Raw genomic sequence first — 19,299 nt, forward strand, 5'->3', positions numbered from 1 at the left:
AAAATTGCTGTTTTAATTTAAGGATTGCTTTTTTCAAGTATTTTAGTGAATTGATAATTGTATGTCTTGTTTGATTCCCTAGCTTTTCCACGAGGACGGGGAGTGCTGGGTCTATGACGAACCTCTATTGAAGAGATTAGCCTCTCAGAGGCAGTGAGAAGACTTCGCACACTCTGATACACACATACATATGCATAAAGAAATGCACACCTGACAGAGTCTTCATAAGAACTCTTTTGCAACAAAAAAAAAACACTTCTTTTCCAAGCCTTGGAATGACTGATGATTGAATATGTACACAGCTTTGCATTTGACTGTAAAATAACCCTATGGAAATGAATGAAAATCAAATGGAAAAGCATCTTAAGATGTAACATGAAAATTAGTCAAGCTCCTCTCATTTGGGCAATCGCACTTCCACCGATACCCGCCCACACGAGACTCGGCAGCGCGGAGCAGAGATGGGAGGGTCCAAGCGCCTCATCTCTCAACTGTGTCCGTCAGCTTCACGACCACGCCTTTCATCAGCTCCACAGGACGAGCCCAAGCAGCACTCGTTTTCCCTACACAAACGTTTTGTTTATGGCGGGGGTCAAGGGGGCAAGGAGTGTGTGGTTAATAGTGTTCAAATCAAATAAACCTTGACAAAAAAAAGACGAAAAAAAGACGGCGCTCAACATCTCAGGGAATCTGGTGACTGAGGAAAGAAAGCTGCTGCCCCCTCCGAGAGTCTGACAGCCTTATAATGGTGGAACGGATGAATCTTAGAAATTCTCCGCTTGCCTGCAACTAGTTGTAACTGTTGTTTATATATAGATATACATATGATGGATATATAAATATATATTCTTTTTGTTTATTTTTCTTTCTGGCAATAGTGTAAAAAATATTGAGGATGTGAACTTGATGGCTTTACACCTTTTTAGGAATCATTCCATTTACCCTTTCGATGTTCTGTTCCCATTTCAAGTTACCATTGCCACCTATTTGGTCCGTCACACTGTACACAGAAGCCATAGCATCTAAACAAACTGATTGGGAGAGTCGGGATAAATTGGTGGAATATATGCAATATAGAGATCATTGACGTAACTTGTCAAAGGACAAATTTGGGTGTCCATTATGCCAAAAAGGTTTTAGATAAAAGGCTAAAGGGACTTTCATCTGGACAGAGAGCAAACAATCCTCTAGAAATGTGTCCATGTTTCCTGAAGGCATTTATGAACAAATTATTGTTTACATATTTTTGTCTTTCGCTGGGTCCAGGATGAGGTTGTAAAGTCCGGACCAAGTCTGTAAAGTCTCCCTTTTGTGTTCCGCACATACCCTTTCCTTGTTCAGTCTCCAAACGCACAGATGTCGGAGTGGATCACCTTGATGGTTCACCCTTTAGGTAGTCGGAGGATGAGGAGAGTGACCCAGAGTAGACTATTGAAACACTGTTTCATAGTGCTGCTATAGAGTCCAGACTGTGTTCTACCAGTTCAGTTTTCTGTCAACGTATTATTTTGGTCCAATGTTTTTAATGATAACAACCACATAGAATGCAATATTTATCCTACTGTACACCTCTGCTTTTTTGAACCATCATTCATTCTCTTATTTACAGCTATGTAGGTTGGATCCTAATGCAATGGTATTTGGATGAAATGCAAAATAAACAATTTTCACCTGAAAAATGCCCAACAATGTCTCTGTGCTGTAGCGAGCTCACAACCGAGTCATTTGTTAGCTTTGTGCTTAATTTACAAGATTATTGTCTGTTCTGGATATTTTGCCTTTTTGACAAGTAATCTGGTGAATATATTAAAGTGAATATTAAAATTTGATGAAGGTATCTATACAGACTTACTATCCTGGTGCTGTTTGTACATCAAGGTTGCCTCTAGTTGCACCTGTTTAATTAAATCCTCCTCTAAAGCAAACAAAATGGCTTTAGATCCAGGCCAAGTTTAATTAAATTTCAGAGTCCAAGCTAAATATGAAGCTATTACTTTGTTTTTTTTCCTCTATGTTATGTCTTTGTAAATTATATTGAATTGAGGCCTTGCCATGAATTTCAGTATCACTCAGTACCGCTTGATAGAGAGCAATGTATTTTTTATTTCATTGGGATCATAACCATTGATTGTATCAGATTTTCCTGTTTATTGATGCATAATATTAAATCTCCATGAGTTTAATTCCTGCAAGAGTGTGTCATGGTTATTTCATATGAGTATGGCTGGGTTTAGCTGGTGGGACATCCCACCCAAAAAGTGTATGTACCCTGTCACCTTCAAGTTCCCATTAAGTACAGTGCATAAAGCAAGAAACTTCACCTCTTAACTGGTCTCAAGTTTTCTGTGTCAATTAGTCTACGGTAATTTATTAGACATACAGTAACTTTAATTTTGACTGTGTACCATCCCCACAAATCATCTGGTGTGTGACTGCTCTGGTCTACAACACATAGCAAAGACAACACTTGTTACTAACCAACACTAAGTTCAGAATAACCCTTTGTTAAATAGGGATAATATTTGAAAATAATGATAAATTATACTAATATAAAGTTTTTGTTTAATTTACATTGATGTAGGTCCACTTTTAATCGTCAATAATAAATGTTTAAGCCAATTTATTATTTAAGCTTATATAGCCTACTGTATATATATATATATATATATATATATATACATACAGTCCCCTCCATAAGTATCGGAACAGTGAGGCCAATTCCTTTATTTTTGCTGTAGACTGGAAACATTTGGGTTTGACACCAAAATATGAATATGAGACAATAGATCAACATTTAAGCTTTCATTTCCAGGTATTTACATCTGGATCTGATACACAACTGAGAAGATAGCATTTTTTGTAAAGGAACACCACATTTTTAGGTGAGCAAAAGTATTGGAACAGATAGACTTAAAGTAAATTAAAGTGAATAAGACTTAATATTTTGTTGCAAATCCTTTGCTTGCAATAACTGCATCAAGCCTGTGACCCATTGACATAACAAAACTTTTGCATTCTTCTTTTGTGATGCTTTTCCAGGCCTTTACCGCAGCCTCATTCAGTTGTTGTTTGTTTTGGGGGGTTACACCCTTCGGTCTCCTCTTTAGCAGGTAAAATGCATGCTCTATAGGGTTTAAGTCTGGAGATTGACTTGGCCAGTCTAACACTTTCCATTTATTGCCCCTGATTAACTCCTTTGTTGTTTTAGCAGTTTTTTTAGATCATTATCTTGCTGCATGATGAAGGATCTTCCAATCAGTTTGGTTGCATATTTCATTAAATTGGCAGACAGAGTGTTTCTGTAGACTTCTAAGTTCATTTAGCTGTTGCCATCATGTGTTACTGTGTTGTTGTCAAGATGAACCTTTACCAAAGTGATGGAAAGGCTAAAGTTTGGAGAAAGAAAGGATCTGCTCATGACCCCAAGCATACAAGCTCATCTGTGAAACACGGTGGAGGCAATGTCATGGCTTGGGCTTGCATGGCTTCTTCACGGATGGGCTCATTAATCTTCATTGATGATGTAACACATGATGGCAACAGCTAAATGAACTAAGCTAAGTTTACACAAACATTTTGTCTGCCAATTTAAAGAAAGATGCAACCAAACTGATTGGAAGATCCTTCATAATGCAGCAAGATAATGACCCAAAACACACTGCAAAAACAACAAGGGAGTTAATCAGCGTCAAGAAATGGAAGGTTTTAGACTGGTCAAGTCAATCTCCAGACTTAAACCCTATAGAGAATGCATTTTACCTTCTAAAGAGGAGACTGAAGAGAGTAAACAAACAGCAACTGAATAAGGCTGCGGTGAAAGCCTGGAAAAGCATCAAAAAGGAGGATTCAAAAGTTTTGTGATGTCAATGGGTCACAGGCTTGATGCAGTTGTTGCAAGCGAATGCTTTGCAACAAAATATTAAGTCTTATTCACTTTAATTTATTTTAAGTCTATCTGTTCCAATACTTTTGCTCACCTAAAAATGTGGTGTTCCTTTTCAAAAAATGCTATCTTCTCAGTTGTGTATCAGATCCAGATGTGAATACCTGGAAATGAAAGCTGAAATGTTGATCTATTGTCTCATATTCATATTTTGGTGTCAAACCCAAATGTTTCCAGTCTACAGCTAAAATAAAGGAATTGGTCTCACTGTTCCGATACTTATGGAGGGGACTGTATATATTAATGTATGTATAGATATTTATAATAATGTTTTCCTATTTTTTTCATCAATGACACTACTGGCCAGCGGGGGCGCTAGCTGTTGAACTATTTTCCCATCAGCCTGTGCGACAACCCTTATAAAACCGCCCTGCACCCACTGACAATCCTCAGTTCCCCGCTCTTCTTCTGGTAAGCATGTTGTCTTCAGTTACAATTACATATACAACTTAACTTTATACAAATTGTCTACTTTTATCTGCGAAAGCAGTGCATGTATTTCCTCCATTTAGAAATTGTTAAACTGCTGTTCATTCGGCTTATTGTTTCCTTTAATTTGAGCTGTTGCTGCGTGCAGGGTTAACCGTTAGCAGCAGGCCTCGTTCGTCCACCACGTGCCTATTTGCGCATGTTGAGATGCTAATTAGCCAGCGAGCAAATCTTAAACTTTTTCTACAACAGCTTTGTCCCATGACTATATGATGATTTACATGTTGGTAGGGACATCTGAATTATTGTGAGGAAACGCCAACTTCTCTGACTTCATGGGACACGTGCTCAAACTTACTTTTTTCAGGTTAGCTAACGTTAGCCTCGCAGCTCCTTAACTGTAGGCGGCCTTGTGTACAGGATTTAAGGCGTTTTTAAGGACATAGCTTCTCATGGTTTCATCGTTTTAAGCTTGTTATAGTCGTTGCATTTGAATATTAACAACATGTTCTATTTTGCTTGCAGACCTGTATCCAGGATCGACGTAAAATGGAGGCCGATAATAAATGGTGAGTAAATAATACATTGTGTTAAATAAGGGTTATGTATAGAAGCGATTCAGATACTTTTGAAAATAGCCATCTGCCAACAAGCACATCTTAGACCTTTTCTACAGCAACTTTGTCCCATTACTATATGATGATTTACATGTTGGTAGGGACATCTGACTTAATGTGAGGAAACGCCAACTTTTCTGACTAAATGGGACAAGTGCTTAACAAACTACCTATGCAGGTTACAGAATTTAAAGCCTATGACTTATTCTTAGTCTGCAGGAACATCTGTAACTAAACTTTTCTTTTTTTTTCTTAAGGTTTAAAATGTTGCTGAGTTATGATCTTCACACAATACCATGGTGAGTCAAGTCTATTTAAAAAACAAATAATTGTCCTTATGAGAAGTCTTTGATGATTCATAAGAGTAGTGGACAGAATTTTATTTCTGAGCAATTCTTCACTGAGACTTTGTCTAGCAATGCTTTTTACTCTTAGTATGATTGGCATGGTTTTAAGTGTCTCTCTTTCTCTCCACAGGTCTCATTAAAGTGAAGGGCCATGAAACTGGTTGCACTTTAAAAGGTGAGGACCAGTTTTACTCAAAATGGCTTTATGCTTCTTTGAGGTTGATTTTAGTTATACATTGGGCTTTATACCTGCAGCTTTGCAATCACCAGAAAGTAGTGTATTGCTGACATGCCTGATATCTGTGGCCTTTGAACATCTAAACACTCAAAGAAGCATTAGCCCATCTTTTATACTGCACATGTCCAAGTGCTGCTGATGACATTTATTTGCTACTCTTGACAATATGGATGACGATTTTCTCAACCCACCAGTTGACTTATCTGAGGCACTGAACTTGATACCTGTAGACTTAAGATACTTATATTAGATTGATCATTCAATACACTTTGTTCCCTCCAGGTGTTCTAACATTGGTTGACTCAGCTGTTCAATAACATCCTGAGAAGGTAACGGACCTAAATATTTTACCCAGTGTTCTTCCAAAACATACTATCAATGATGCACATGTTTGAAAAAACATTGGGAATCTCTCTGAAAAATAATGAAAGATGACTTTTTACTGATGTAGTTGGGTTTAACAAATGCCTACATATATTCAAATGTGGCCTTTAAAAATAAATAAAAATCTTGCCACTTTCTTCCCTCAGGTGTTCTAATGGTGTTTTACTCAACTGTTGAATAACATCCTGAGAAGGTAAGCAACCAAAATATTTAACCCAGTGTTCTTCCATAACATACTGTCAATGATGAACATGTTTAAAAAAACATTGGGAATCTCTCTGAAAAATAATGAAAGACAACTTTTTACTGAGCAGTTTGGATTAGAAAATATCTGCATTATCTAAAGGTGGGCTTTTTTTAATGTATGGTGTTTACTTACAGATGGTCCCACAGTCTTGGCTGCAGTTCATGTCATTGGCTCAGTTACAGGTGAGTTGATATTTGCTTTGCATAGTTCAAAGTAGTGTGATGCAGTGATGATCGCATAGTTCAGCAGATTAAACCATGACGAATAAGAGCAATTGTCTTTCGCTCCTAGCTGATGCATCGGCCTTGGGAGTTAGTGAAGGCCCCTTGTGTCCAGAAGTTTATTTTAACTTTCTGTTTTTCATCCTTTTCAGGAACTGACCAGCTGTCCAAATGAAGGTGAGCTGATAAGCTGAAGTACATGGATCTTCAATGATACTCGATACTATGATGATCGCATAGTTCAGCCGATTAAACCATGACGAATAAGAGCAATTGTCTTTCGCTCCTAGCTGATGTGTCGAACTCGCCCACCTGTGAGTTTAGGTCATTATCTGAATTATTTTTAACTTAGTATATTTGTTTACAGAAAATGACTGGTATAACAACAGGCTGATTGAAGGTGACTGGCAGTACAGCAGGCTGATTTGAAGGTAAGCTTAAAAGCTGAAGTGCCAACTACTTTAAAAATTGATACAATGATGATCCCATAGTTCAGCAGATTAAACCGTGACGAACAAGAGCATTTGTCTTTCGCTCCTAGCTGATGTGTCAACTTAAATATTCCTTCATCCCTTGACTGTTTAAAACACCAGACTAACAAATCTCTTCTCCCATACAGACATTGTGAAACCCTGCTGTCAGAATCTGAAGTGAGCCTTGTTTGTAAGTATAATGTCAGATTGACGTGCAGATACTGTTCAGATGTGATGAATTTAAGAATCAGGTCTCTGATCTAGTTGAGGAAATTAATCACATATTCTGATCTGAATTGTTCTAGTAAAAGCACTCCATAGGTTTGTTTTTGCATCAGTTTAATTTAAACTTAACTTTGCAGCACAACTGGGGTCATGACGGTCCCAACCAGAAGATGTCGTCACGCATGGTGAGTCTGAGCATTAGAAGCACCTCAGACCCAGATGATAAGTGGTGTTACTATCCTGAGCTACTTTTAAGCATGATTTGAAGAAAAGAAAAACTGAACTGCCTCATCTGGGTCTGAGCTGCACCTTAACATTAGTTGGTTGCTTGTACAGTAAACCTTCTGTATGCTGACCAGTGTGATGATAAAGTAAAGACTGACAACAAACTATGGAGTCCATTACATTAGCTCTAGCTGACATGGTCTGTTTAAATCTATATGGTTAAATTAGCTGTGCATACTCATCTTATACTATTGTCTTTTCAGGTTCTGACTGTTTACCTTGGCTTTGAATAGAAAAGATGATTTCAACAGAGGTGAGGGTGCAAATACTACAAGATCCCAAAATAACTCATGGTTCCAGTGATGGCTTAACAAATGTCTGACCTGAAATTCTTTGTGGAAAATATGTTACTGAGGAACCAGTGAATTAAATCTTTAACAACCTGTCGCCGGCTTGTAATAAGGTAACTTTTCTTTGTCCCCTTAGAAAAGAGCTGGAACCCTCTGGTGGATCATGGTGAGCAAATTAATTCCAGTCCATGTGACTCTCTTTTGGCTGGCACTTGTTTCGGCCACTCAATCTGTGATGAAAAGATTCTGCCAAATGATTACCGTTGATTATAACCCTTACCGTTCCATTATTTCTGAGCTAGTGTGGTCAGTAAATGGTTCTGTTCTGTGTAAGTTTGCCTATTTAATTTTAATCAAGTCTGTCGCTACAATGCAGGTGTGAAGTCCTGGAGCCCAGCTGTTCCTGCATTGGGTATCTAAAGTGAGTTGGCCTGCAAGCAGGATTTGTTAATTTTCTGTAGATATAGCACTCAATCTGTGATGAAAAGATTCTGCCAAATGATTACCATTGATTATAACCCTTACCGTTCCATTATTTCTGAGCTTGTGTGGTCAGTAAATGGTGTTCAGTGTTGCTGGTTTACCAAAATGTAAGACTCAACCTTGTTTCTGCTCCTCAGGTGCTGTGTTTTGATGTGTGACCGGAGCCAGTGGACAACGCGAGAATATCAACAGATGCTATGAAACAAATAAAATAAATTAATACTTTAAAAAAAATTGTCCTGTTTTGTTGCATAAATATGGTTCAAATCTCAAGACACACATGATGATATTGAACTGTGAAACGAAGCCAACACGTTGGAAGTCATGGTACAAACTGATCTTGGTTTTTGGCCAGTAGGCTACACTGATGAGCTAGACACTGCCAATAAAAACGCCGGAAATGACGCATCTTTGTGTGCTTTCCATTTTCATATATCCGATGTCTTGCTATGTATCGTAGCCTTTTTTGTTGTTGGGTCAAGCTCATGGACCTATGCTGCTGTAACTTCCCCGTTTATCAAAGAGTGAAATTTACTTACTCCGCGGACTGCAGGCAATCACCGGCTATTTGAAGACGGGCGGAGCTTCATGACCGCGAATTTGCCATTCATAAAGACGCAAACCAAGCCCTCCTCCTTCGATACCGTGGGAGAGGCGGTAAATCTCCCACACAGTCCCCCACAGCGCAGGCCGACCGCACACCGCCCGGTTTCAATAAATGGGAGAGGGAAGTCGGGACGCGGTGTTCAGTAACGTTTGTGCCGCCTCGGACCAGCCTCTTCACCGATGTTTGTGCCGTGGCTGCTGCCTGTGCTCTGGGCGCTGTCCGCAGAGGCAGATTTCTTTCAGTTCGACAGCATTTCCAATGCTTCCACTTACTATTTTAATTACATTTATTGCAATATATGGGAGGGGGACTGTCAGCCCAACCAGGACGATGCTACACAGCAAGGTAAGGGGAAAAGAGAATAGAAATAATGGCGTAGAAATGTTATATAGCCTAGCTTAATGCTCGTTAAATGTTCCACTGTCAGCTGGATTGCATGTTACAGTTACTGTAAAGAGCCATTTCCAGTCCTCCACCAGTTTGAATGACAGTGTTACTCAATTACCATGAGAGCATTGTTTTAAAAGCTGACTCGTTGTCCTGCTGTGGATGCATACAGTTCCTACCAGGGACGTTTGGACAGCTTTTCCCCAGGACTACATGAGCCTGATGCATCAGTGGTACTGTAGCCTGGGCCAGTGCTGTGACTCTGGGGACTGCAGGATAACCAACAACATATCAGGTAGCACACTCCAACTTGGAGGTTTGCATGCATATTCTTGCCTATATATTTATAGTGGTATAGTCCTGTGAGCCCAAATATATAGGCCTACTGTAATAAGTCATGTTCTTCCTTAAAGATATTTTCTTTCCCAGTTAAGTTAAATACTTGTTTCTCTTGTTTGCCCATGACTTAAAATACAAAACATTTAATAGTGTCACACAATATCTTTGCGTGCCTGTATTAGGACTGCAATACATGAAGTAACTTTTTGAGGCATGCATAGCTTCTCAACATAATAATAGAACTTCAGGTTCTCATCCTCTTAACACAATTTCGACTGCTGCATAATCTAAGGCTTGCAAGATAATGCAAATGAAGCCAGGTATCTATATACAGCAGTAGGACAGGTAAATGTCCCAACTGAGACTTAACAGAACAAATGCAATAGCTGAAGCATCCCACATTTTGAAGAAAAACTATTATATATCATATATTCTGTAAAAAATATATATTTTTTTTTAAATTAACATTTAATCAGTGCTGAGATTATTCTTTATCTGGTAATGCCATTTCTAAAGATTTGCCCTCTCTTATGTTCAGGTTTGGCGAGGGACCTCCAGACTAAGCTCCACGGTCAGCACCTGGCTCAGTCTGTGGTTCTGAAAGCCATCCAGGGTTTCATTAACAACCCGGAGTCAAACAAGCCTCTGACGCTGTCCTTCCATGGCTGGTCCGGCACTGGCAAGAACTATGTGGCACGGATCATCGTCGATAACCTCTACCGTGACGGGGTGAAAAGCGAGTGCGTGCGACTGTTCATCGCCCCCTTCCACTTCCCACATGCCAGACTGGTTGACACGTACAAGGTAAACAGTGCAGAGCCCCCTTGGCACAAAGAGTTTGACGTTCTCTGCCAGTTTATCCGTGTTGTCTTTCTGATAACGATGAATCAAATCAAACATTGATCCTTTCAATTTTGTCCAACTAGGTCACAGGTGCCAACGTAGGCCCATCTTTATGCACTTTTTTTGCACAATCAGTGCGTTAGATAATGTTGACACAGTGTTATTACGAAAATGAATCCAGCTTTAACTGTGTAAAGTAGGCAGGTTAACCTTTAAACGGACACAATCTGCCTGCAGAATCTGCTAACGTGGAGTATGAACATTTCTGTTACATGCCTGTGAGGACTCCCTATTAAATGAGATTTAGAATTCTTAATTTAAATTCACTTTTTTCCTTCACCACTAAAGTCCACTTCTTTTAAACCTTAACTTGTGCCAGACTCAAAACCTTAACAGAGTGAAAAATCAAAATGATCTACAGTATATCTGTTTTTTTAATTTTCTTTTTAAATTGTCTGTTCTTCCTTGCTGTATCCAGGGCCAGTTGAGAGAGGCGATCCGCGACATGGTGTTGCGCTGCCCGCAGACACTGTTCATCTTCGACGAGGCCGAGAAGCTTCACCCAGGGCTCATCGACGCCATCAAACCCTACATGGATCATTACGACAACGTAGATGGCGTCAGCTACCGCAGAGCTATCTTCCTCTTTCTCAGGTCAGTTTCTATAGCAGCCACGTCCAGTCTGGTAAAGCCTGGTCAAAAAAACGTGTTGCTCCATCTGGCCCAGGTATTCTGACTGGCTGTCTTTGGTTTCCCCCTCTGATTCCATTAGATACATGGATTTTTCCTGTTTTCAATTACTCATGTCATGTCCCATTTCTGCTGACAGATTGTCTGTCAAATATTAAAACACTTTTTTCACTACACCATTATTGTACAGTGATAATGTAGGAGATGCATGGGACCATTAAATCACTATTGTTACATAATCATTTGTTAAATAAATAGGTTGAAATTTAATTAAAATACATTTTCCCCTAAAGTGTTGGTAATTTGTTCTTAAATATTTCACATGCTTAAATTGGCATTTTCAGTGTTAGGTTGATGTCATTTAAGCCAAACGGCTTCCATATTGGCAAATCATAATCTGTGACACATTTTCCATGGACAGTCCTTATTTAACAAATCACGTAACAAACTCTCCTGTCACGACTTTTGGATGACGACCTTCACTGCACTGCCGCAGCCAACCGAGCTAGAAATAACCACTATCCTCCATGAACCATAACAACTCCAGAGATGTGACTTTGTGTTTCTGACCTGTCCGTTGTCTCTACAGTAACATTGGTGGAGCAACGATCAATGACGTAGCGCTGGACTTCTGGCACTCGGGTCAAAATCGAGAGGATATCGGTATGGAAGACCTGGAGCATCGGCTGCGAGCTGAAACCATGGAGTCTCAAGGTTTGCTGCAGCTGTTTGCTTTATGTTTCTCAGCGGGTTGCCAGATGTTTGACTTTCTTAATTAGTCGCTTAATTGTTTACTTCAGCTCTCTCTGCCTTTAGCACTGGGCAGAGGCCTGTCTGTTAAAGTTATTTATCTCTTCCAATTAACCAAGATAACTAGATAAAAGCTCTGTGCATAGAGCTGCAGACTGGGCTATTGATTCTTGGTGGGACGCCTACAAGCAACCCTCTCACATTAGAAGTTAGTCCTTCCTATAGTAATATAAACCATTGAATTGTGATTGCTAACATTTTCCCATTTGGTTCTCTTTACCCAGGTGGGTTCGCTCAGAGTGAGCTGATGTCGGGCCACTTGATCGACTTCTTTGTGCCATTCCTGCCTCTGGAGTACCGGCACGTCAAGCTGTGTGCACGGGACGCCTACGTGGCAAGGGGTCTGGAGATGGACGAGGCTACGCTGGACGAGGTGGCCAAGGCAATGCTGTACATCCCCAAAGAGGAGAGACTGTTCTCAGCCCAGGGATGCAAGTCCATACCTCAGCGAATCAACTTCTTTCTCCCCTAAAGAAGACACAGATAGACACAGACAGAGAGAGAGAGTGAGATGTGAGGTTGCTTTACCAGCCCATCTGCATAGAGTGCCACAGAGTAGATGTGTCTTCTCTGCTCTTCTGCTCTGCTCTACAGACTCTCTCCCACCCGTGTCTGTCCAGGTGCCTCAGATAATTGCAGGCAGGATCCAGGATTAGAGGGGAAAGCAGCACCCTGCAGTAGACAGTCATCATGTTGCAGAGTGGCTGCTCTTCCTCACCTGCCTGCTTTGAATCCCAAGAAGTGTCAAGAAGGCAAATTCATAGAGACGGTCCTAGTGGTTGTGTATGTCACAGAGGAATACTGATAAAAAAATGTGTCACACTATTTATGTCTGTACACATTGGCCAAAGTATGAGTTGAGAATTTTTTTATGTTCAAAACTTAATGTTTTAAGTATTTACATGTCAGACATTGTGATTACATCAGCACTGGTTATTTATTGACATCATTTGTGTTTCTTACTGTACCTGTTATTTCTTCTTTTTTTGTTGTTTAAATGCACACTTGGTGGTTCTGCAAGTCATGAGTTAATATTAAATGGCGCTGTGTGGAGTGTGTAACAGAAAACGTTTGAGGGAGTGTGATGCAAATGTTACTTGTATATAAGTTAAATGATTGCGCTCTTAATACTCTATTTTGAATTGTCATCAACTTGATTGTTTCACATGCATCTGATACATGTCTGATTATCATCATAATCGAATCATATGAAATATTGATGCATATCCACCCCCTTGCTTTACGGTACCTCTCACTTATTCATGCATTCACTTTAACATGCACTTAGACAGGTCTGAGATGGTCAGCTTTAGCGATTGTGTTCTCTAAAGTTCAGGGTCACATCAGAAGAACAACATGAAAACAAATGTCAGAAATGGTTTAAAATAAATAAATGTTCACTTTAAACAAAAACTATTTGTTTCTATTAAATGCATCCAGTTGAGGGGATTCATTTGTCAATGTGTAGGTGTTACTTATATGATTTTAACAGGTGAATGTGTGATAATAAGTGTAATTATGGAGTTTATTTTCTGGAGAAAAAAATATTTGCAACACATTTACTTTGCTTGAGTCACACATGTCGAATAATTGCATTTTGTGTGGCTTCGCTTCGGGTTATCTATCTAATACGGGTTCTCTACCTGTTATGTTTTTTTCTTCTTTTCTTCGATACATGATTTACCCATGGATTTACCCAAGGCGCATCACCATTCGTTGGGCGTGTACCAAGCAAACGCGTGGTCTGCGCCAATTGGGCACGGTACTTATTCGTCTAGATTTTCCCCCTCTCCGATTGGCCGGGAGGGGCAGCGCTTCCTTATCGAGGAGCGGAGCCGACGACCAATCAGATTCAGACATCTGTTCTGAGCCGAGAGGAGAGCGGCAGCATCGTCTCGGTGTCTTCTACCGTAACATTACTGTATGAGGGACTGGACTGACAGACAACGCCTGCTTCACGGTTTAGATAGATTATAAAGACTCATTTGTAATTTTAGTAGGCTCGTTTTTATTCTATTTTTATTTGGCAGCTCGCTCCAGCTTGGCACAATGACAGCCCTGTCGCTGCTTTTGATGGCCGTGTCGGCCGCATCTGTACTTGCCGAGTCCTCTGAGCATATGCGTGAGCAGTTTGACGATGGGGGTGAGGTCCTTTACACACAATTACATAAAATGATCACTGTTTTGTTTTGGTATATTGAAACTAAGTGTATCACACATTACAGTATGCATCAGTGCATTAGCAGCAAAGGTTATCTTAGTTATTATTCATGCTGGTGGTTGAATGATTTTTTTTTGTCAATGTAACCTCTTAATGTCTCCACAATTTCTGTGTCTGCTCATTGCTCATATTGAGATGAATCAAAGTATGCAAGGACCACCATTCATCTTGTGACCTCCCTCTTCCCAACCTTCCTTTCTTCCCCCCTACCTCACCCACCCCACCCCACCCCACCCCACCCCTCAGCTGCTCAGCTGTCACCAAACCCTGTGTTACCCATCCCCCAATTGCACCTCACTCCCCCCTGGTCATTCCCTGTTGTCCTCCTTTACCTATCCTTGTTGTTCCTTCATCACCAGTCTCATGACAAGCACCACGTAGTTAGGGAGGGCAGTCACATGAAGCATATGCCTGCCCAAGGCGTAACACGGTCCCAGTGCACCTGCACTGGTGCTTCATCAGCAGATGATTATAAACTGAACCTACACTTTGTTTTCTTGCAGATGCCTGGAACAGTCGCTGGGTGGAATCCAAGCACAAGTCAGACTACGGCCAGTTCGTCCTTACTGCGGGCAAGTTCTACGGAGATGCAGAGAAAGACAAAGGTGAGTGGAGAGGTTCAATTGTATCTGCCCACTGTGGATCTGAGCTGGATGGTGAACTCCCACTTTTTTTTTTTTTATGAATATGGGTGTGAATGCGGTCTCTGTTGAGGAGGTTTAGTTGTGAGAGACTTGACTGACACTTCACAATGACATACTTTGTTAGGATTCACTTAAGTTTGGATTGTGTTGTTTAGGATTAAGCGGACTATTTATTTACCTTAATTCTTAAGTTGTTATGAACACTGAGGCTATATCTTTCCCCAGACTTTACACTAAGCTTGTATGTCATGATTGTTTGAGATTGTCCTCCCAAACAAGGCTATTTTAAATGTAGGGATTTCTTGCTTTAAATCTGAAAAGGTGCCCAGTGAAATCACTGAGTGTTGTCAGAGTTGTTCCATTATTTACTGCCTGTTGAGCTGCTACAGTATTTCTCTCTACATGACATCATCACAGACTTGTTCAAATTTACACATTAAAACTAACCTGGACAATTTTTTCACAACACCATCAATAAATTATACTCAATGCCGGATTTCCGTTAGTACAGGCACCTAGCAAGTAATAAAAAAAATTCTACCACAGGTCTGCAGACGAGCCAGGACGCCCGCTTCTATGCCATGTCGTCCCGTTTTGATGACTTCAGCAACAAGGGCCAGCCTCTAGTCATCCAGTTTACTGTTAAACATGAGCAGAGCATCGACTGTGGTGGAGGCTACATTAAACTGTTCCCGTCTGGCCTCAACCAGGAGGAAATGCATGGAGACTCCGTCTACAACATCATGTTTGGTGAGTGTGGATAGTTTTCCAGACTCTGTCTCTTATGTTTGTTCTTCAGTGATTTGTATGACCGCAGTCACATTGACAATGCTGGACGATTTGTGTTGGTGGCAGTTTATTTCTCATTATGGTTCACCGCAGTTTGTCAGCTCCTCAGTGTATTTAATGTTCTTTTTCATATTCGATGTATCCCCTCGTTTTGACCTTGCTTTTACTCTTTATTTAAAGGTTGAAATCAATTTGAAACTCATGTATTTGTTTGCTTGTTCAGGTCCTGATATCTGTGGCCCTGGCACAAAGAAGGTTCATGTCATCTTCAACTACAAAGGCAAGAACCATCTCATTAACAAGGACATCAGATGCAAGGTGAGGTATCAATTAATGTTTTTTTTTCCGATATATTAATTTAGTAAATAACAGGAGTTTATAAAAATGTCTTCTTATAACTTCTGCCAAAGTTTGCTTGAAATTATTGGCATTTTGTCACAATGCCATTGTCCAAATATATAAACGCATGACATGTTAACCACTTGTGCATAAAACGCAGTCAAAATAGCTGCTAACATTTCTTTTCATACCTCGCAGGACGACGAGTACACCCACTTGTACACACTGATTGTTAACCCTGACAACACTTACGAGGTCAAGATCGACAATAAGAAGGTGGAGTCCGGCAACCTGGAGGATGATTGGGACTTCCTTCCTCCCAAAAAAGTCAAGGACCCTGAAGCCAAAAAGCCAGAGGACTGGGATGACCAGGAGAGGATTCCCGACCCTGATGATAAGAAACCAGAGGTGTGTCCGCTTGAGCAACGATTGAAATCCTAGTTGGCCAAATTTGTTCTAACTTCTAGACAATTATCTTTTGCTTAACAGAAAGCATTTTGTTTATTTTTACGCAATCCATGTGTTTTAAAAAATGTTTTACTGTTATTTCTTTGAAATGTCTTAACCTGAAACCTCTTTGGTAGGAGTGGGACCGACCTGAGAACATCCCAGATCCTGATGCTAAGAAGCCTGATGACTGGGACGAGGAGATGGATGGAGAGTGGGAGCCGCCTATGGTCGCTAACCCTGAGTACAAGGTAAACACCAGCTAATTATTGCACTTAATAAACATACAATGTCTTATTCAAAAGGTCACACTACATTAACGCGAATGTCCTTGTATAAAGACTAGTATTATGGTTACACCACAGACCTGTCATAAATAATGGTCTATATAAACACATTCTATGAACTTTGACTTGTTGTTGCATTACTGCCTCACTAGCTTCTTATTAATTCAAAATAAACTTCCTAATTAGCGGCTGTATTTGCTCTTTTGATTCCTCTGACATTGACCACTATGTCTGTTCACCGTTGATAGGGTGAGTGGAAGCCCAGAGAGATCGACAATCCTGCATACAAGGGCAAATGGGTCCACCCTGAAACTGACAACCCCGAGTACACAGCCGATTCCGAGATCTATAAGTACGACAGCATTGGTGTGATTGGACTTGACTTGTGGCAGGTAAGAAGATAATGTAGTTGACTGTGTTGTTTACTGTTTCATACAGACTGTCAAACTAGTATGTGACATGAACTTTGAGTATACCCACTCAGGAATATGAACATCCTACTTGCGCAGTGTTTTGCGCCTTATTTTCAGCCAGAGTAAACAAAAGACTGCTAAATGTTTCTGTTTGTGTGTCTAGTTAGTGTTCAACTGTGCTTTTTCTGCATGAAGTACCTTACATTAAAATATTGATTTACTTTTGACTTCTTTTTGATGTAGGTCAAATCTGGCACCATCTTTGATAACTTCTTGATAACCAATGACCCAAACATGGCTGAGGAAGTAGGCAACGACACTTGGGGTAAAACTAAGGTCAGTCCAACACATTCATATTTTTACCACTTCTCAAACCTACTATACATTTGAGAACTGAATATATTTGTGGTGTGTATATACCCTGTTTTTAATTTATTTATTGGTGATATATTTATCCTTTTTTTTAATTGTGTTGTCTTCATGTGTATCCTCTCCAGGACGCAGAGAAGAAAATGAAGGAAGGCCAAGAAGAGGAGGAGAGACAAAAACGCGAGGAGGAGGAGAAGAAGAGCAGAGATGAGGCAAAGGAGGAGGAGGAGGAGGAAGAGAAGGAGGATGAGGAGGAGGAGGAGGAGGGAGATGAAGAGGAAGAAGGGGAGGAAGAGGAAGAGGAGCAGGAGGAAGAGGAAGAGGACGACACAGACTCCAAACTCAAGGATGAGTTATAAACTCCATGCAGGAACTGCTCAGAAAATAACCAGACTGTCTGTGTCAATGAGCCGTTGGAAGTGGGCTGGAGGCTAAGATGACAGACCCTCAAGACTGAATACACCCTTGGGGTGGGGGGGGGGGGTGTTTTTTTTATTTTCCATTTGTTTGTTTACAAAGCGAGGGAGTAGGTGAAAAAGGGCAATTATTGTTTCATGTTTCCATGTGATACTACTACTATTATTATTATAAATAAATAAGGAATAATGATAGAAAAAAAATGAAGATGTCATAACGAATGTCAATGCAGGAAAGCATAAAACTAAATAGTCTCACAGTTTATACTCAACTGAAAAATATGAGTTGTCATTTGTGTTTTTTTTTTTAAATGAAGTATGATGTTGTGGTTACATGGAAAGCTATGTTTGGTATGTGGATGATACCTTGGACAAGTTATGTTTACCTCATGTGTTTTCTGATTGTTTTATTATTCTGTGTTTCTTTTGAAGTCTGTCTCTCTCAATCCCCTCATTGCCCCCTTTTTTTAAACTACATCTATCTTTAAGGATCTGACAGGGTTGGGTTGGACATGGTTACGCAGGTTATCTTGTCTGTTCCTATTTAAACCTCCCTGATTCACACAAAAGGTTAATGGTATGGGTATAGAAGTCCATCAGTACTGACTATACATTTGACAACCAATTCTAAAGATAACCATCATCCATATGAAATGATAACCTGGGGTGCTTTAAGATTAAATCCCTTGGAATAGTTATGTACTGTATAGTTAACACTTTTTCACTACAATGCACATATTGTAGTCTCTTGTCTAAATAAACTGTGCTCAAAAACTCTGATGTACATATGGAGCACTCCATTAGCAGGAAAGCTTTTGTTCATTCGGTACGCGTTCATGTTAGGTTTTACTTGTAATTTGTGCACACAACCTGTTTCCTCATTTCTGACGCTAATTATCTCTGCACTGCTGTAACCCAACACACTGTCCCAAACAGTCTGAAAGATGATCCTTTTGTAAAAGAAACATTTTGTACTAATGGTAGTAATTGAAGTGGGATGATTTTCATGTTGCTGTGCAAAAAAAAAATAAGAAGGATAGCCCAATAAAAACAACCGAAAGAAAATGAGCTTACGTTTGTCTCATTTGGTTTTGTCATTTTTTTAAATGCCTTGATTTATATGGATAAATTATCAAAAGCAATTTTAGTACCATATGTTTTCTTGTTTATTGGATTGATTATTTCTTTGTAGAAGTGGCATACAAAACTCAGCATTTACAACCATTGTCAGGTATTTCTACCTATGTATTTTCATTGTATGCTACTACCTCTTCTGTACAACATTTCAGAGGGAAATGTAGTTTTTACTCAAATACATGTTGAGCACATAGTTTCAAGTTACTTTGTATTCAGATTTCACATCTGGCCTATTGAATATATGAGCTGATACAATTTTGTGAAGATTAAAGAACACAACGGTATATGAAGTAGTTGAAGTAAGCTCCACTAGTAATAATTACATACTAATACTACACATTGTGAAAAGTCCTTTTAGCATAAACATTAAGTAATATTT

At 39.8% G+C, this 19,299-nt stretch overlaps 3 protein-coding genes and 1 long non-coding RNA gene across 6 annotated transcripts in view; all 4 read left to right on the forward strand.

The window, feature by feature from the left end:
- The window catches only part of osbpl9 (oxysterol binding protein-like 9), a gene marked incomplete at its 5' end in the record, with an annotated part of 37,637 nt that extends 35,453 nt beyond the window's left edge, over positions 1-2,184 (forward strand). For all 3 annotated transcript variants that reach the window (XM_080032611.1, XM_080032609.1, XM_080032610.1), the window contains one exon: positions 83-2,184. In XM_080032611.1, coding sequence (XP_079888737.1) covers positions 83-157 — 75 coding nt within the window. In that variant the 3' untranslated portion in view covers positions 158-2,184. The remainder of the gene's footprint in view (positions 1-82) is intronic.
- Positions 2,185-4,339: 2,155 nt separating this feature from the next.
- On the forward strand, positions 4,340-8,437 carry LOC307254061. The gene is made up of 15 exons (XR_013844976.1): positions 4,340-4,354; positions 4,898-4,941; positions 5,247-5,288; positions 5,467-5,511; positions 5,857-5,903; positions 6,105-6,151; positions 6,340-6,387; positions 6,579-6,603; positions 6,794-6,857; positions 7,046-7,089; positions 7,262-7,309; positions 7,613-7,662; positions 7,836-7,865; positions 8,076-8,120; positions 8,320-8,437. It is a non-coding gene; the product is annotated as an uncharacterized lncRNA (long non-coding RNA).
- Positions 8,438-8,649: 212 nt separating this feature from the next.
- On the forward strand, positions 8,650-13,227 carry tor3a (torsin family 3, member A). The gene is made up of 6 exons (XM_080032506.1): positions 8,650-9,134; positions 9,349-9,471; positions 10,054-10,319; positions 10,837-11,012; positions 11,638-11,762; positions 12,083-13,227. The coding sequence occupies exons 1-6, from the start codon at positions 8,969-8,971 to the stop codon at positions 12,328-12,330; spliced, it is 1,104 nt and encodes a 367-aa protein (XP_079888632.1). The 5' UTR covers positions 8,650-8,968; the 3' UTR covers positions 12,331-13,227.
- Positions 13,228-13,739: 512 nt separating this feature from the next.
- On the forward strand, positions 13,740-18,821 carry calr (calreticulin). Its single transcript, XM_080033136.1, has 9 exons — positions 13,740-14,001; positions 14,583-14,684; positions 15,270-15,473; positions 15,736-15,830; positions 16,050-16,259; positions 16,436-16,549; positions 16,834-16,977; positions 17,242-17,334; positions 17,496-18,821. The coding sequence occupies exons 1-9, from the start codon at positions 13,908-13,910 to the stop codon at positions 17,724-17,726; spliced, it is 1,287 nt and encodes a 428-aa protein (XP_079889262.1). The 5' UTR covers positions 13,740-13,907; the 3' UTR covers positions 17,727-18,821.
- Positions 18,822-19,299: the final 478 nt, after the last annotated feature.

This window comes from Ammodytes marinus (genome assembly GCF_949987685.1).
Source record: "Ammodytes marinus genome assembly, chromosome: 8".
Classification (NCBI taxonomy): Eukaryota; Metazoa; Chordata; class Actinopteri; order Uranoscopiformes; family Ammodytidae; genus Ammodytes; species Ammodytes marinus.

What these genes read in the sequence shown, in the direction of transcription:
- calr (XM_080033136.1), top strand. Translation starts at nt 13,908, where the DNA reads ATGACAGCCCTGTCGCTGCTTTTGATGGCCGTGTCGGCCGCATCTGTA. An exon ending in AGATGCAGAGAAAGACAAAG is followed by an intron (nt 14,685 to 15,269) that starts GTGAGTGGAGAG and finishes ATTCTACCACAG; the next exon opens with GTCTGCAGACGAGCCAGGAC. An exon ending in TCGCTAACCCTGAGTACAAG is followed by an intron (nt 16,550 to 16,833) that starts GTAAACACCAGC and finishes CACCGTTGATAG; the next exon opens with GGTGAGTGGAAGCCCAGAGA.
- tor3a (XM_080032506.1), top strand. Translation starts at nt 8,969, where the DNA reads ATGTTTGTGCCGTGGCTGCTGCCTGTGCTCTGGGCGCTGTCCGCAGAG. An exon ending in GATAACCAACAACATATCAG is followed by an intron (nt 9,472 to 10,053) that starts GTAGCACACTCC and finishes TCTTATGTTCAG; the next exon opens with GTTTGGCGAGGGACCTCCAG. An exon ending in GACTGGTTGACACGTACAAG is followed by an intron (nt 10,320 to 10,836) that starts GTAAACAGTGCA and finishes TGCTGTATCCAG; the next exon opens with GGCCAGTTGAGAGAGGCGAT.